The 16,184-nt window shown below is 44.0% G+C and overlaps 1 protein-coding gene across 16 annotated transcripts in view; it reads right to left on the bottom strand.

The window, feature by feature from the left end:
• Positions 1-304: 304 nt before the first annotated feature.
• The window catches only part of LOC143334971 (regulating synaptic membrane exocytosis protein 2-like), a 43,659-nt gene continuing 27,779 nt past the window's right edge, over positions 305-16,184 (bottom strand). For 10 of the 16 annotated variants that reach the window (XM_076754021.1, XM_076754031.1, XM_076754028.1 and 7 more), the window contains 22 exons: positions 15,066-15,134; positions 14,461-14,596; positions 13,581-13,688; positions 12,574-12,624; positions 12,381-12,449; positions 12,112-12,171; positions 11,093-11,260; positions 9,857-9,966; positions 9,592-9,624; positions 7,581-8,096; positions 7,330-7,371; positions 7,073-7,111; positions 6,755-6,781; positions 6,217-6,239; positions 6,040-6,122; positions 5,350-5,493; positions 5,019-5,206; positions 3,515-3,650; positions 3,150-3,262; positions 2,825-2,926; positions 1,572-1,711; positions 305-977 (listed from right to left, as the gene is read on the bottom strand). In XM_076754021.1, the coding sequence (XP_076610136.1) occupies positions 795-977; positions 1,572-1,711; positions 2,825-2,926; positions 3,150-3,262; positions 3,515-3,650; positions 5,019-5,206; positions 5,350-5,493; positions 6,040-6,122; positions 6,217-6,239; positions 6,755-6,781; positions 7,073-7,111; positions 7,330-7,371; positions 7,581-8,096; positions 9,592-9,624; positions 9,857-9,966; positions 11,093-11,260; positions 12,112-12,171; positions 12,381-12,449; positions 12,574-12,624; positions 13,581-13,688; positions 14,461-14,596; positions 15,066-15,134 (2,540 nt within the window). In that variant the 3' untranslated portion in view covers positions 305-794. The remainder of the gene's footprint in view (positions 978-1,571; positions 1,712-2,824; positions 2,927-3,149; positions 3,263-3,514; positions 3,651-5,018; positions 5,207-5,349; positions 5,494-6,039; positions 6,123-6,216; positions 6,240-6,754; positions 6,782-7,072; positions 7,112-7,329; positions 7,372-7,580; positions 8,097-9,591; positions 9,625-9,856; positions 9,967-11,092; positions 11,261-12,111; positions 12,172-12,380; positions 12,450-12,573; positions 12,625-13,580; positions 13,689-14,460; positions 14,597-15,065; positions 15,135-16,184) is intronic. The other 6 variants (XM_076754026.1, XM_076754022.1, XM_076754029.1 and 3 more) reach the window with 6 other exon arrangements.

Below are 16,184 nucleotides of genomic sequence, written 5' to 3'. Positions count from 1 at the left end.
AAACTGAAGTCTCCATTAATGGACTTCAAATGACAGAAGAAACATTTCTAACTGTTTGACCTCTGACCTTTCTGCAGAATAACCACGGTCATGAGGAGACTCTGCTGAGAGCAATTCTGGCTCTTGGACAGTTGGGGACCCCACCGTAGAGCCTTTATAGAACCATAATCTTGTCAGTGATACTTGTAGAACCCTTACAGAACCAGAGTCACTGATACCTACAGAAACAGAACCACAGTGCTACCTGTAGAACCTTGTAAAACTGTACAGAACAATCTCTCAGAACATAGTTTCAGAGAACCACTGAGCATTGAGAATCGTTTTATTTTTCAGTTTATGTTCTTTAACTTTTTTCACATTTGATGTTTTTATGTTCTACTGTTCCATGCAAAACAAAAGAAGAAGGAGCCAGACCTCCATGTTCCTGTGTCTCCATGGAAACTATCAGAGTCTGTGGTTTCTGGACATGCCCTCTGGACAACAGTCACATGACTCCCGAAGAGCTGCTGAGATTGGCTGGTAGCTGGAAGGTACATGGCCTCTCCTTTCTTTTCCCAGCACCCTTTGCTGCGCTCACTGGGAGAGTCATTTCCTGTTTGAGCACTGGGGGCGGAGCCTCCTTCATCGCAGTGTCATTATTGTAACACTGTTACATCATCAATGTGATGTCATCATGCAGCATGCAGCAGCAGAGGATTGCAGTACTTTTTTAGGCTCCGCGCAGCAACGTCTCCCTTGTCCCCTCTCACCTGTTGCTATGGTGATACCGTTGGCCCTGCCCCCTGATGCTATGACTAGCTGCCCTCTGTCTCCTTATTGGTCAGCGGGGCCAAAGTGGGGTCCACTAATGAGGTGGCAGGAAACAGTTTAAACCAGCCTATCACCATGTTGGACAGGTCCAGATCGTCCAATAGGATCTGAGCAGCGCCCATGAAGGATTTATGGTCCATCCGACCGTAGTCGCCCCACACGATGATCTGCAGAGAGACCGAGAGACTTAAGACTCTTTGTTTCAGATTTGTCTGTTTGACTTCAAACTGAAGTTAAATTTCAAAGACAGAATTTGATTGGCAGGTGAGTTTGTTTAAAATTCATCACGAGGAGATCATGTGACTAAACTTCTCAACTTTCAATCTCTGAGAAGTCCTTCAGCTGTGCAGAAAGAACAGAAAAGTGAACATCTATAATTCACAGACCAATCAGCCGAAGCTATCTGCAACGGAAGAATCACGTGATACTACTTAAAGGGACAGTTCACCCAAAAATCAGAGCTGTTCATCCATGTATTTTGGTGTGAGCTGCAGAGTTCTGGAGGTGTCGGCTGTAGAGATGTCTGCCTTCTCTCCTATGTAATGGAACGAGAGGCTTGTGTCGTTCAAAGCACCACAAAAAAGAAAAACGTGAAAAACTCAACTTCAAAACTCGAAACTGAAGTTACATCTTAATGACAAATTTCAACTTCACTCAGCTTCAACAGTAATTATCTGTCAGTTATTTTGTTCATTGTTTATTTTGATGTGTGTGTGTGTGTGTGTGTGTGTGTGTGTGTGTGTGTGTGTGTGTGAAGTTACCTGTAGTACTTTTCCTTCTGGGTTTTCTTCGAACTGCAGTTGTTGTTGATAGAGAGGGTCGAGCGTTTTTCTTGCCAGACGGGTTCTTCTCTTCAACACACATTTCCCGTTATCCATCAGATAGACCTTCACATATGGAGCTACAAACACACACACAACAGACATATATCATTAACACACACACAGCTCAGCTGCAGTCTGAACAAGTGAAACCGCTTTGTCCTAACCTTCTTCAGTCCTAAACTTTGACTCATGAAATGAATTCTTGAGCATTCCTGACGTTTGGGCTCATGTCTTCACGGTCAAAGTCAGTGACAACGATGGAAATCACTTCTTCAAAGTCACCAAAGAGCATAGCTGAATATTCGGTGGCCTACAGACATTGAATACAATAGTTTCATCTCCACTATTTGAGGAGTTGTGTGTACCAGACAATATCTGCTTGCTGCTCCACTTCCTTCCTGCTCGAACTACATCCAGAAAGTTAGTTAGGGGGCGTTGCTGTTTCCAGTTCCTGTTACCTGTACTTTAGTTAGCGGAGCGAGATGATGAAAAATAGGGCGAGTCAGGAGATTTGAAGTAATCGTACAGTAAAATTACTGTTCACAGACAGCAGATCCAGCATCCATTTGGAGCCAGAGGAAGTGGGCAGCCCAAAGCCAGAACCTGTTTTCAAGTTGAAAGACTTGGTCGAGTAGGGGAGGAGCCACAGACCGGACAGCGAGGTGCGGTGGACTCTGCCAGAGCGCCACCGTGCTTGGAGAGACATTTTGACTGGGTTGCTGCAATGGTGGAAAACCCCAGGATCAACTTGTCCTTCTCCTCAAGGTTGTTTTTCAGGCGAGACGTGTCCGATTTCAGCTTGGAAATGCTAAATTCACAGAGGTCATGTGACGCAAAGCTGCATGCAGTTTAGGTGATGTCCACAAAGACGGGAGGATGGCAGTATCGTTCTGTCTGACAGGTCAGTGGATGACACCTGGACAAAGTGTCAAGCACAAGTACTGCACAAGAAGTAACATCCAAAATGCTTAAAATCCTCAGGAAAACAAACCTAGTTAAGCTAGCGGCAGCCGAGAGTCAGCAGTCGAATCGTTAACGATCCAAATGTCCAAAGGCTAAGATCGCTTACCTGATTAAAACACGCAGGTAAAACAACAAGAATCTAAAAGTGTATAAAAAACTGCGGCTGAGGATAAAACATCAGTTTATGGCACTGTTCTACAGCCCACACTGTGCATTAGTATTTTTACCTGGAGTGTTCTTGTTGCCTTGTTTTCCCACAAGCCCTCGGGCTCGGATCACCTCCACGTCCAGACGCTCCTTCCTGTACACCATTCCAATCTGGATGTCACCTGGCCAAACAGCCAATCAGAGGAGCTTGTTTCAGTTGTGTAAATATAACAGGACTGTCCATACTTACAGCTAAATACAAACACTCATAAACAGGAAGGTACAGATATGATTACTACTGTACTCGTGTGTGCAGTATTAATATAAGCAAAAATGTAACAAAAATTACCAGTAACGTTGTGGAGTATTAAAGAAGGTATAAACAGAGTTGTGATTGGTCATTACCCATAGGGGGCGTGGCCAGAGTCTGCCGCCCAGCCAGCTGGGCGGGGCCTAATCCCTCCAAGAATCCAGTGAACTGTTTGTCTGACGCCAACTTGACTCCTGGAAATATCAAACTGAAGAAACAAAGAAAATCCAAAAAGAAAAACAAAAACAAAAACAAGAACAGAGAGAGAGAAATGTTTAACGATGGAACAGGAGTGAGAGAATAAAAAGGACTGAGACATGAGGAGGATGAATGAGAGATGAAAAGACAAATGAGAAGAGTGAGACATTAGAGAGGTGAAAAGGTACAAAACAAGTGAGAGACTGAAAACAGGAGCGAGATTAAAAGGAGGAGTGAGAGGAGGAACGGGAGTCTTTCGTACGCTCCAGGTTTGGGCTCCTCGGCGTCCGGGTCGCGGCTGACTTGTCGAGTGAAACGAGATTTAAACTCAATGGCCAAACCGGTTTCTACGCTCCTCTGGACAGGAAGTCTCACCACCTTCTTCTTCTTCTCCTCCTCTGGTCGGATGGATGGAGCGTGGCAGATGGAAGAAGAAAAAAAAAAGAGGAATAATTACATATGGTAACTGAATATCTGCAGTAATGAGTTCAGGATCCTCTTCGATCTCAGACTGGACCTGTTTACTGGTTAAGCAAGTTCCATAATCTGTGGCCTTCAGTTGACTGCAGTGTTTGCTGGTTAACATCAGTGAACTGTTGCATCTCAAAATTCTAAATCTGAGATGTTTGAGAATAAATCTTCTAAATATAGATTGTAAATGGACGAAGTTGCCATTGCACGTTTCAGCTGGCAGCAGCAGTTTTCAAAGAAGAAGAATACACCCACACCTGCTCAGCAGACCGTCAGAGAGCAGCTGCTGAGCACAGCGGAGCGTTTAGCATCTGAACAGCCAGTCAGTGTACAGCAGTAACGGGTTAGTCATGGATCTCCACAGATCGGTGGACATCACAGTGTTGACTTCCATTAGTCAAATTTTCACTTGTTTGCTGTCTGAGATAAGATAAAACATCAAAGTGATATGTCCATGTTTCATGTTCCTGTCCTCACGAATCCTCCTAACAGCAGCACCAAAGATGGCCGACTGAAAGCAATGCCAGCACTGCATCCACAGCACTCGATAACATCATCTTACCAGTTTTCACAGTTTGTCTCAGATGCTCTGCTGCTGCTTCCTGTCTAACTCTCAGTGGATTGCAGCTGAATTTAATCCATAAATCCGTTTCCTCCAAGAAGGTCAGGTAACATCACTGACCGTCAGATGCTTCTTATTGACGACAGAGCGGCAGGTCAAACAGAGATCTCAGTTTCTGAATGATTATTGGCTGGTGGAGGAAACTGAGTGACTCTGGAGGTGACGAATAAGACTTTCATTCTGTTTGTTTGAGTCATTCTTGTTTCCAAAGGTTCATTTGTGTTGAGCTCTCGTCTCTATTGCTTCGTCGTAAAGTGACTGAATGTTTGTTCACTTTGAGATGTTTGAGACACTCGGCTCATGACGCTGACAATCACAATTTCAATTTCAATTAGTCATTTGGCAGACGCTTTTATCCAAAACGGCGTACATATGAGATTTTTCATACAACACAAGCAAGGTTCTAGACAGGAGAGAACAAGAATAAGTGCCCTAACACAACTTTCTGGTCCAACTGGACAAAGGTGCTACGACACAATGCTACAAAGTGATGCAAAAGTACACTGAGTCGATGGAGTTTTGTTTTTGTTTTTTTGAGCTGTGTGTGTCCGTACACTGTGTGGAAACTTAACATAAGTAAAAGAGGTTGGAGATCTGGAACCTGTAAAAAGATCACTGGTTCTGGCTACTGTTACTGGTGACTTTCACAGCGACTGGTTAAACTGGGACTGACCCTCGGGGTTGAGCTGGGAAGCGCTCTGACTCTTCTTTCCCAGTCCAACCATTCCCATCATCTTCGCTCCGAAACTTGAGCGTCGCTTTTTGTCGTCGTCATCATCGTCGTTTCTCCCCAGTGAACAAATCTCTCCACCGACACTTGATGATTTCGTGAGAGGAGCACCAGGTGCAGCTGCTGCCACCCTGCGAGAGGAGGGATGAACAATCACAACTGTCAATCACCTGGTGGGGGGTGGAGTTACAGCCACACACAGGGAGTAAGCGGGCGGTGTCACTACTGTTGCTATGACAAATGGTATGGAGGGCCTTATTGATCAGTGGCTTACTTTGAAGGCTCAGGCTCCTCCTCCTCTCCTTCCTCCACTGATTCGCTGTTCTGCAGCATGGCTCGGCCCTCTGCTGCCCCCACTACTTCCTGTGTTCCCTCTGACCCCGACTCCACTGACTGGCCCTGCAGAGCCTCTACCCGACTGTTTCAACCAATGAAAGGAGGGAACAGCAGCATGCAGACAGAAACATGCAGCAAAAGACAGAGTGACGAAGAGTAACAACACACATAACAAACGACATGCAAACATGCTAATAACATGGTATTTAAAAGCTAGCATGCTAACATAAACAAACTCAGGGTGATGTAACCAAAACTGAAACATGCTTAAGGGTGATTGATGCATTGTGGAATGTGAGGCTGAACAACATGTTTTTCCTTTAATGGCGTCACGTGACATTTGCTGATCACATGCACGCTCCACACAGGATGAGTGTTTTCCATTTTGGACCCTGTTTTGTTTCCTCTGGCACCCCCATCAGAACAAATGTATAATTAACACTGAGGTCACTACTGCTTCTTTATGCTCTGCATGTTGCTGGTGCAGAATTGAGATTTATTGAGTGTGTATTTCTATATTTAAATGTGGTAACAGATTAATAAAACACAAACGTAGAATCACATTTTTCAAATTTTAACCTGAAATGCACTGGAAATAAATCCTCAGTCTTGAGGATGCTGGTCTCACCTGATCCTTCGGACAGATCGGATGTCGCTGGACATGGCCGACAGATCGCTGACATCACTGTCTGATGATTTAAAGTCCCTCATCTGAAGACATCAGAGGACAGGTGAACAGGTGTATGACATCATCAGTGATGTATGTATTGTGCAATATGTTGATGTCATATTTCAGTCTATTCACCTTTGATGGATCCTTTATCACACCTGCAGAGACAGAGGAGGAGAGTTTACTACAACACTCTAACATCCAAGCTTTAGTTATCAAAATCAATGATGTCATAGCTTTTGAAGCTCTCTGGTTGGCTCTTTGGACAGTGATGTCACTGAATGTTTTCAAACACAGAAGTGACATCACATTGTGAAAAACAACCAATGTTGTCCCGAACAGCTGCCGATATCACGGACGACATCGTCAACAGACACCCAAAGCTGATTCTGCTGCTGTTATTAATGTCTGTGATGAACTTGTTCTTCATTAACAGGGTGACAATGAGTCATCAGTGATCAATCAACTCAAGTGAAAGATCAATATGTGAATTATCTGATTTGTGTGTTTTCACTTCATCAGTTTCTAAAGACAAGACAAAGGCAAAAAATCTGCTGGTGAAATGAAAACAGGATGAACAGAAACTTCTGACTGGAAACAAAGTTTAAACTCACAGCAGCTTAATGACTGAATTAATTAATATACAAGAAAGAGCTAAAGACAGAATCTCTACCTTCTCTGCTCAGTGGTAACACCTCCCCTTCGTGTTAATGGATGGATGACAGGTGGAAAATAAAAGAACATCAACCCAACAAGAAAATATTTACAAACAGGAAAGAATAATGGATGAAACACTTAATGGACCAGTGACTAAATGGACAGAGGACTCAAGAAGCTGACAGGAAATCCAAACAAACGCTACCTGATCCACTTCCTGTAGTCAAGTCATCACAGATACAGGTGACTAACATGAAACATGACTGGACTTTCTACAGGTGGAAGGAGGGGCTAGCCATCTGGGGATGGTCTTGGCTAACAAGTGGTACTGTACCATTGGCTGTTTTCTGCTGCTGGTCCTCCCATGTGACCTCTGCATCATGGCAGAGAGAGATGATTGGTCAGACTACAGCAAACTGTAGGATGATCCTTCTTATATCAAAACAGTTAAACCAGCAGGATAAATCCCAGTATTCATCATGCCCTCAACCATCAACCTGAACAAAAACGCCGAACTGGTGGTTTCTGTGTCCATGAGCTGACAAGAATCATCTGAACACATCAACAGATCCACCTGAGACTTTGACTTGCCTTTTCTGGTCCCTCCAGGTGTCGCTGAGCGTCTGTCTGGCTCTGACATGGACAGGTGGGATGTGATGTCATCAGCATGATGTAACAAAGATGAGCACAGGAATGAAGGAATGAACAGTGATGATGGAGAATGTCTGACACAAACAGTTCTGACTGCAGAGTCACCAGTTGCTGGTTCTACTGGATCTACAGGTCTAGACTGACTGGACAGACTGCTTTATACACACACACTACACCTGTGATGTACACACCTGGAGTCTGTGGGGGTGGTGCAGGTGAGGGGGCAGGTGAGGGGGCAGGGGCAGGTGTCAGGGCAGGTGTTGGAGTAGGTGCAGGAGGAAGGGTGGGTTCAGGGGGTGGCTGTGATTGGACTACAGGGCCTGGGGGCAGGGCAGCAACTGGGGGCGGGGCTGGAGCGGGTGCTGGGACAGGCAGCGAGGCTTGAGCTGGTGTTGGAGCAGGGGGCGGGGCTTGAGAAACCATTGGGTTAGGTACAGCAGCTGGGGCTGGGGCTTGGGCAGGTATTGGAGCCGGGGGTGGAGCTTGGACTTGGACAGGTGCTGATATGGGTGCAGGTAAAGGTGTGGGTGCAGGAAGTGGGTGGGGCTGGGCGGTTCCAGGAGGAGGTGGGGCTTGAATTCGTATAAGAGGTGGTGGTTGATGATTGACAAGAGGAGGGCCTTGTTTGTGGACAGGAGGAGGGGCCTGATAATGTTGAGAGTGAGGAGCAGGTGCAGTCAGCACTCCTGTGGTGGTCTTGTCCAAAACTGATGGACAGCAAAAGATTGATGACAAATGAAAAAGAAAAGTTGATCAGAGAGATGAATCAAAACAATGAGGTGATGAATGATTGCATGACCTGTTTCAACAGCTAACCAATCACATGGATAGTTTTCTACTTACTTACCTACTTGTTAAAACTACCGTTTGTTGTCAGAAATTCTGAGAAATAACAAGGACACTGATAAAATCTGGTATGAGGCGACACACTGAGCTAGTACCTGAAGCACCATTGGCAATCAGGTGTTTCAGGCCATGCTTCCTTGATCTCATAACTCAGAAGCACCAGCAAACTGGCTGCAATTGGACTCCATTTTGGCTGATGCTGCCAACAGCCAGACTGAAGCTTTCATGTTTTTTGTGGTGACTATCAGCTGATCTGCAGCCTATCTGAAGTCTCAGTCTGCGTCAAAGTTATTGCTGAATTGTCTAAAAGTATCTGAAACTGCCTTTCTAATAGTCTCACTCTCTTCATGCCATGATTGGTCAGGAGTGTGAAGGTGTGAAAGTAGCCATGTCTTGAACTTCACACAACTACTTAAGTCACTTTCCACTTTTCAACTAACTGTGAAAGTCATCCAGAAGAGATGAGTACTTGAAAGTGTCTCTGTTTTCTATTTTTGTATGATTCACACAAAGACTCAAAGTAGTTGAAGACAGATCGGCAGCCTGGGCTCTGAACACTTGCCCCTTTTGCAATTACAATTAGGTAGACGCTTTTATCCAAAGCGACGAAAATATGAATTCACACACCAATGGCGCAGCATCAGGAGCAGTTTTGGTTGGGGTTCAGTATCTTGCCCAAGAATACTTCGACATGTGGACTGCCGAGGCCAGGGATCGAACCACCAACCTCTTGATCAGTGGACGACTGCTCTACCTCCTGAGCTACAGGCAACTTTGTGTTGCCAACCAACTGAGTCCTAGATTCAGCCTTTCAGGTGGTGGGTCCACAAGGCAGCAGCCACATGTTGTTCCTTCAAGCTTCACAGATTGTACATTTGAGATAAACAGAGTACTGGTCTTAGATCAGCCTTCAGTGTGAGCAGATACTCAGAGTTCTATTGGAATCTAAATTGTAAAGAAAGAGTTGCATTGGTGCACCCCTGGCTTTACGGACATCCAGAACAGCTAGAAACACTGTGACACGAAGTATGAAGGATTTATTTTGAAGCAGACTGAGACCTTAAGACGATCCTGTCGCAGAACCCAGGACCTTCTGGAGGGACTACATCTCCCAGCATGCAGAAGGATCAACCATATGTGTTGAAGATGGGTAGTATAATTTCTTAAACACATCCCAAACTCTTACATGTTGTCAGGTAGGTTTGATATCAAACCAGTACGAAACAAATACTATAAGTACTGGATTCTTCTTTCAAATGTACTATCAAGAAGCATAACTGTTCTAGTTGTGAGCTGAAGAACTCAGCAGGTAAACATCACTTGGGTGTTAAACTACACACAGATCACAGCCTGTACCTGTCTGCACAGTGTCAGACGGTTCTCCTCCATCTGAAAGACAAAACCCACTGTTAGACCACCACCATCCCCCCAGGTCCATTTTTAAAATTCTATTTATAATATACACCTCCAATTACTCCAGTCATTCATAGAAATTTTCCTCCACCTTTATGCTGATGATACACAACTATACATCACAATAAAGCCTGAAACCCTCTTTACAGATGGCAGTAGCTAACAGCTTGGTTGAAGACACCACCTGACAGGTAACTAATGGACATACTTCTGTCGGGAGCTCCTTTGGGTGGGATAATTGGCAGCTGGCGTCCTCGGCGGCCGCAGATCGGCGTTCCTGAAGGACTGGTCTGGGCTGATCCACTTCGTGGGTTTGCCCTGTTGCAAAAAAAACACAGGAATCAAACTACCAATGTGACAGGAGGAAAGAAAAGGCAGCAGCTGCAAGGTCAAAGGTCAGGGGTCAAAGTTGTCACCATCATTAGTAATGGAAGGTTAGAACTTTTGTTTATCTAGGTTTGTGCTTTAGCTAGACTATGCTAGCTGCTAAACAACAAAAGGCAAGGGGCTAATGCTCTATCTTCCTGATGGCTGCACATGAACATAGCACATTGAAGACACTGAGGCGGCGCTTTCAATCAATCAGGGAATCAAAGCACTGATCACAGGGCACTGAAAAGTCAGAGGACATATGGATATCTTCAACGATGATTTAACTCCTCTGACACAAGACCAGGATTTAAAGCTTACTTCTGTACTTTTCTATAAAACTGGTTCTAAAAGATTCAGTCTTTCCAAAGAGATTCCGCAATGTCCCGCAGCAGCAGTGTTTACCTTTTTAAGGACAAAGTAACAGTCTTCTCCTAAATCAAAAGGTGAATGCAAAACAAAAAATTGACCTACGCTCAGTTTAATGCATTCTCTTGTTCTGGCATGGCCAGTAGCTTCTGGTGGCTAATGTTAGCTACATAGATGTTGTATAAATGACATTCCTGAGTGCTACTGTTAGTTTTTAGTGTGGAACTCTCATCTGTAGACACAGAGGCTTCTGTTTAGTGAGTCCAGAGGTTTGGATTCACAGCAGCAGTAGCTGGACAACAATTCTACCACCAAGTTTAGTTTGGAGGAAACTGAAAAATCTGTTTTCATGAAGGAAAAACTCTTCAGGAGCTCAAAATTTCATGCAATACAACAAAAAACAGCAAGCCACCGACACCAGCATGCTGTAAAATAAATTGGAAATCAGAAAGTGAAACACATGCACAAAAAGAAAATAAATGTTAATTCCACAAATGTATACAAAGCAGAATGCACAGTATACAGACAACAGCAGGTAGTAGTAGTGTGATGTCACTGCGAGCCAATCAGGAAGCAGAGAAAGAGGGGTTAAAAGAAAGGGGGTGTGGTTAATATTCAGACAGGCATCATGCGTCTCTTATAAGAACCAATTTCAGCAAACAGCATGGAGGCAGAGCTGCTTTCTGATTGGTCGGCTGTAGGTCACCTGGTCAGGGCAGGTGAAGGGGGGGCAGAGCGTCCTGACCTCAGGTAGGTGGAGTCAGCTCGGTCAGTGGAGTGGGAACGCATGTAGACGGGTCGGTCTGCCATTGCTCGCTGGTCTGCTGACCGAGAGCGACTGTAGTAATCCCGCCGGTCCATTCCCCGACTGAACCTGCATATCACCATGACAACCATGAACCATCATCACCATAACAGCCAGGCTGCTGTCACCATGATAACCAAGTCACCTGCAGGAGGAATTAGTTAGTGTCATCACTGTGATGACTGCTGGCTGGCCATACCTGTTGAGGGCTTCAAGGCAATTAGACAAGAAGTTAAAGGCACCGAAGAATGGAAATCAAATACCAAAGAAGAAAACTGAAAGAAAATCTGTTATATCGTTCCGATAATGCCTCAGCGAGAGGGCAGACACAGGAAAGGAAGCTGGGAGAGAAATGAGCAGAGATCTAAGGCCTTTCTCAACACTGAGTTTGAAGTCCTGAATCATGATCAGTTGGTTCCCAGAACAGCAGTGTTCTTAGTGACATCATCAGCCCAGGTGCAGTAAAGTGATTAAAAACCATTTACCATTCCAGGAAAAATCTGACTAAAATGCCTATCCAAGGCATACCCACCTGTGCACCTGCTCTGTGACAATAATATTTCAAATGGAGGGACCACTTGAAGAAGCAAATATTTCACAGATGCACTGATTATTAATTATGCTTTGACACTTAATGGTGTGACCAGGTCTTTAGTTTGGTTTGATCTGAGATGAATTATGTTGTCACAGACCAGGTGTACAGGTGTGTTTAATCAGCTGAGGTCGTGATATCACAGGAACACTGTTGTCCCAGTTTGGAGTCCAACGGACATAAATTTAAACTTGACAAAATCTGCATTGAAGAAAGGCCTCTTATATGGATGAAGGAGAAAGTGAGACTGAAGAATCGCTACTGTCCTCTAAATCTACATTTGTCAAACTGTCCAAACGTCAAACTGTCCAAACGTCAGTCTGTTTACCTCAGAAGTTCCTCGTCGTAGGCGTCAGGGGCGTAGGGGAAGTCAGGAATGAAGTCCTGACTGAAGAACAGAAACATGTCAGAATTCTAGAACTTCATGAATCACCAAAGCCTTAATGACCTTTGACCCCATAACACACCTGCACCTATATGGGTGCGTCCTTCAGAGAATACTCTTCCAGAATAAACTTCACTGAGTGCTAACTGGCATGTTTTGAAGAGACGACTTTGTCTTCTAACACCACATTACCCATAAGCCCCAGGGCTTACCTGCAGTCCTCACAGCTCCCATTCATCATGTGGTTTGTCCAGGGAGTTTGGTTTGGACCGTTAAAATATCTTACACACAGAAAAACACACATGAATATGAACATGACAATGTAGAGACTTTCCTGCATTTACTGCGGCTACTAGTACTATGAGCACTACTACTACTACTGTGATTATTCCAACTCTGTGGTACCTGTCATGGGAGTCAAGAGAGTTGGCAACAGACATTCTCCTCAGTGATCTCCTAAATATACAGAAAAGGACAGTCAGACAGATCAGTAGTACAACTAATACTACACCCAGGACTAAAACCTGTACTATAACCAGTAAAATCAGCAGTGCCACAACCAGTACTAAAACCAACACTACAATCAAGTATTAAATCCAGTACTACAAACTCAATTAAAAACAGTACTAAAACCAGTGGTTCAACCAAGACTACAACCAGTAGCAAAACTAGTACTAAAACCAATATTATAGATTATACTAAAGCCAGTGGTACCAGTACAAGTTGTATCATGACCAGTACCAGTCATATGTACCAGTCATATGACCATTACCATAAAAGACACAAAAACCACTATTAACAGTGATGCTATGACCAGTATGAAATCCAGTACTGAAACAGACACCACTAAATAGAACACTAGAACTACCAAACACTACAAGCAGTACCAGAATAAACACTATACAACATCCAGTCCAGACCTGGGTCCTGGATCAGACCTCGTTCAGACCTGTTACGGTCTTTATAGGAGTCTGATATCGACTCACCTGCTGCATTCTGATAGCATACACTTCAACTGATTACTTACTGGCTCTTTTATTGATTGAAGTATTCCCCCCTTCAATATGTGATGAAACAATATTGTCACTCAATATTAGCTAAATATTATACAAATACTCATTGTGGGGCGGCTGTGGCTCAGGAGGTAGAGCAGTCGTCTGCCAATCAGGAGGTCAGTGGTTTGATCCCTGGCTTCAGTCCACATGCTGAAGTATCCTTGAGCAAGATACTGAACCCCAAAACTGCCCCTGATGCTGCACCATAGGTGCGTGAATTCATGTGTATGTACGTCGCTTTGGATAAAAGCGTCTGTCAATGACTAATTGTAATTGTAATTGTAACACAGACTGTATGCTGATTGGCTGGTGTCCACGTGACCCAGGTCAGGTGTGCCTCTGCCATAACCTGCATACCTGTCCAGGCTGCTGCACTGACCAGCGTCAGAGTACGCTCGACTCAGTTTGGAGCCTCGCAGCAGCCGCACAGCATCCTCGCGGTACAACGGGTACAGAGGGTTACTGCTGAGGCCAGAGGTCAAAGGTCAAAGGTCAAAGGGTGAGCAGTGAAGAGAGAGTGAATCTGAGTCTGAAAGTGCACCAGTTCAAAAATAAAGTTCAGTAGAAAACAGCTGTCCTTTGTATCTTTATATCCTTTATATCTCTTTTGTCTTGTCTTTTGTCCAGCCTAATCAAATTGTCCCATGTGGTCTCATCTCAATAAGCCTTCAGTGGGATAAAATCCAACAGAAACATAAAACAGATAAAAAACTAGCACCTGAAACAAATTTAACAGCAACATCAAATCACCCAGTAGATTAAACAACGTAACCTAACCTAAATTATTGAACTCTATTCACTTCACTTCAGTTTTATTTATATAGATCAAACCAGAAATGGTCCCCAGGACACTTTTCAGATAGAGCAGCGCAGTTCCAAATCTGCAGAGACCTTCAGGTTTCATATGATTTTATTCCATCTCGTCCAATCTCTATTTATACCTTATCTAATGTCATCAGGTTGAATCTTGTCCAGTCAATTCTCTGCTTGTCTCATCTAATCGTAATTTCTTTTTTTTTTTTGTACCATCCTGTATCTGGTAACGTCTCATCTGTATCTGGTCCAGTCTCATTTTGTCTCATCTGGTCTCATCTGATTTCATCTTGTTTTGTCTTATTATGTCCATGTCAATCGAACATGAAGTCTCATCTCTTTCCCTTCTTGCCTTCTTGTTTTTATCTCAGTTTATATCAGTCTAATCTGTCCACATGACCTCACAAACACACAATGCTGTTACCTCTGAGGAGGTGGTTGGCTCGGTGACCGTGACCTCATCCTGATCATGTCAGATCGAGAGCAGTGATTGGACGATATCACCTGCTCTGGCACTGAGAGGGTGGAGCTGTGGAAGTCTCGTCCATTCTGTCTGTAGTCTGGAAACAAAGAAATAGAATTGAGCCGTCAACCCTGAGTCTGGCTCTAAGGGTTCAGTCAGACCAGCATTTGGGTCCACGGGCGCCGCTGTCAGCTGTCAGCCCACCGCTCCTGGTCTGCCATGGAGGAAGGACTTGCCGGGATGGGATAAAAGTGGAGAAAAGAATTTCACAGACGCATGTTCTCTGCATGTTGTGTGAATTGTGACTAATAAAGGGATGTCTTTCTTAATACGTTTCAGTAGAATCACAGTGAGCAGTGGATTCTGTGGATTCTAGTTCATTATATCATGTGTTTCTGTGTGAAGAACATCACAGAGAATCTTAAAAGAAGACTTTGAAATGGGATTTTAAAGCTCTATTTCACAAGAAAGTGTGAGCGAATTTCCCTTTGACGCCTTCTTCTCTGACTAAGCATTTCAACACTGAGCTGCAGGTGTGACAGTGCACGATGAGACACGGCGTTCACCTGATATCACCCCGATGCCGTCTTCACAGTCGTAATCTGAAAACTCACTGTCACTGATCCTCTGAGACCCTGCAGAGAGACAGACAGACAGACCTTGCCCTTGACCCTTAACCAAGCCTTTATTGGTCCAATTTCTCCTTCACTATACAAAAAAACACAAGCAAGTTAAATTAAAACATAAAGAACATCACTGTGTGTCCCCATAACAAAGTTGAAAAGTTGCAACAAAAAAGTCCAAATGAGCCAAACTCATACAGCTTCACACATTCTGCATACACACACCGAAAACACGCACTGAGACATAAAGAGAGAGACGGGACGTTTAAGCCTGTAAGCTTTAATCTTCCACACAAAGGTAAACTAATCTGATACACACAGAAACAGTAAGAAACAACACATGAACATTAAGATGACAGCTTTGGAATTTTTCACTTGACTTCTCCCTGCTTGACTCAAACTCCTGTAAAACTTTTCCAAGATCTTTGGAAACACCTGAAGGACAACTGAAATCACCTCTAAAATCTTTAAAGAACCCCTGGAGCTGCTTAAAGTTTGCTGAAATGGCACCAAAGACTTTCAGAATCCCTGCAATGATTCCTAAAATTTCTATTGAGACCACAGGGACCATCTAAGTGATTGACAAGAAAACAGAACAGTCTTGAAGACAATTGGAACTCCCTTGAGGAACCCTCAGCTCTGATTCTGACTTTAGATATCAAAAAATCACTGAGACACCTGCAAGGACTCTGCAAGCATTTCTAGAATCCACACAAGGACCTGAGAAACTCTATCAGGAGCTACTGGGATCCTCTTGAAGGCCCATGAAGGACTCATGGGACTACCTTAAGGTCATATAAATCCTATTCTAGAATCTAGAACCCCCTTAAAAATTCTGCTCTATGGAATTTCATCAACCTTTCTGCGATCACTGGGGCTACCCACACTCCCACAGGGATCTCACGACAAATGTGTGTAACTCTATAAAGTACCAAAAGGAACCTTTCAAGGACAGCTTGAACATTCTCAAAGACCTGTGTAACCCTCTTTAAAAACCCAGAACAAACATGACATCTGAAAACCCCTTAAGGAAACCCATAACATTCTTGAGGATCATTAAGG

This window comes from Chaetodon auriga, chromosome 17 (assembly GCF_051107435.1).
Source record: "Chaetodon auriga isolate fChaAug3 chromosome 17, fChaAug3.hap1, whole genome shotgun sequence".
NCBI classification, from domain to species: domain Eukaryota; kingdom Metazoa; phylum Chordata; class Actinopteri; order Chaetodontiformes; family Chaetodontidae; genus Chaetodon; species Chaetodon auriga.
This window is presented reverse-complemented; position numbering and strand designations above follow the sequence as displayed.